At 61.4% G+C, this 1,571-nt stretch overlaps 1 protein-coding gene across 1 annotated transcript in view; it reads right to left on the bottom strand.

The window, feature by feature from the left end:
* LOC108770659 (uncharacterized) overlaps window positions 1–1,368 on the bottom strand; it is a 13,245-nt gene extending 11,877 nt beyond the window's left edge. The window contains exon 1 of the mRNA XM_018522330.1: window positions 66–1,368. Within this exon, the coding sequence (XP_018377832.1) occupies window positions 66–1,368 (1,303 nt within the window). The remainder of the gene's footprint in view (window positions 1–65) is intronic.
* Window positions 1,369–1,571: the final 203 nt, after the last annotated feature.

Raw genomic sequence — 1,571 nt, 5'->3', positions numbered from 1 at the left:
GAAGCATCTGGCCCACAACGGAGCCAGGTGCCTCACCGTGCTTTTCACAACTCCTCCCATTATACCGTCAGGACCTGGGGCCTTCCCGGTCTTGATCCTGGAGCTAGCCTCCAGGACCTCAACCGGCGTTACCGCCAGGTCGTTGTCCCATTTTCTAGGTGTCTCCCCACCCTGTGGGGACTGATCCACAGGGAACAGTGTCGTTACTATCTCTTCAGCCGTCTCAGGGGGAAGCACCTCCAGCACGGACGCGCCTCCCGAGCGCAGCTTCTGAAGGACTACTCGATAAGGCGTGCCCCAGGGATCCCTTTCGAGGTCGTCGACCAGCTCTTTCCAAAGCTTAGCCTTGGATCGAGCGATCGACCCCCTGAGATCCCTGCGCCTATCCCTCAGCTCGCCCCAGAGGGTCCCTATCTCTTCCGGAGGCACGTTCACGCGGGCCCTCGCTCGCGTGACCCTTCTCCTGCATGCGTTGCAGGCACGACGGAGCTCCGCTATCTCGTCGTTCCACCAGTACGCGTGAGGCTTCTTCTGCAGTCCCTTCCTAGGCATACTCGCGTCTGAGATGTCCCGCAGTGTTTGGTCCATGATTTTGGCTCCCTCTGCGGCGTTTCCCGAGATCTCGCTCCATGTCGAATGGATCGCCGCCGCCTCCATCAGGTTGGAGTCTGCTCTGCCGGCCACCCACCTTGGGAAGGTCCGAAGGGCCGCTTTCCCGATCTCCGGGCCAACGATGGAAGTCCCCAACTTCATGACCACGTATCGATGGTCGGACAGGGACTCCACCTCTGTCGCTATTCTCCACTCCGTGATTTTCCTGGCGGCCGAGGGTAATGCCACTGTCAAGTCCACCCGCGAGGTTCCGCGGGGATGTACACATGTTGGCTCCACACCCTCATTGATAACCTGGAGGTCCGTGGAGACCAGCCATTCCAGCAAGAGGTCCCTCCTCCTGTTGCGTTTCCTGTCCCACGCGAGAGCGCGGGCATTAAAGTCGTCCGCGACAACGACAGGGCGCCCCACCGTGTCTGCCAGCCTTCTCTCCAACTCTCTCAAGTCCCTCGCGAACTCGTCGTCACTGAGACTGGGGGGAAAGTAGCACGACACTACGATGGTGTCCCCCCAGTCCACGGCCGCGAACCTTTTTCCCCTCCAGAGAGGCGAACATGGCACCCTGACCTGCGCCCATTGCCACGTTATGGCGGCTGAGGGCGGGCTGTCCGTCGAAGCCAGCCAGCGTCCGTCATCTGGAACCCTATTGGGCTCCGAGATGGCGATCAGTCCTAGCCCCAACTCGCCACTCACCTTCGCGGCCATGTCCTGCGATGGCCTCGACCTGTTCACATTGATTTGCGCCAGTCTAGCCATCCCAGGTTTCCATGGCCTCCTCCCCGTGTGCCCCTTCCGCAGGGGCCGGAGCTCCCCGATTAGCTCCATTTGATTGTTCAACCGCGGGGATTACGCGAGTGCCCTCCCCGTTTACCATCCGACCACGTCCGTTGAACGGCACGCACTCGGACGCGCCCGCTCGATGTCCAGATGGCAGATCTCTCCCCGCACACACCGGGCAC

Source organism: Trachymyrmex cornetzi, unplaced genomic scaffold, assembly GCF_001594075.2.
Source record: "Trachymyrmex cornetzi isolate Tcor2-1 unplaced genomic scaffold, Tcor1.1 scaffold1306, whole genome shotgun sequence".
In the NCBI taxonomy this organism is placed as follows: Eukaryota; Metazoa; Arthropoda; class Insecta; order Hymenoptera; family Formicidae; genus Trachymyrmex; species Trachymyrmex cornetzi.
The sequence above is the reverse complement of the archived record's forward strand: the minus strand, read 5'-3'. Positions and strand labels throughout refer to the sequence as shown.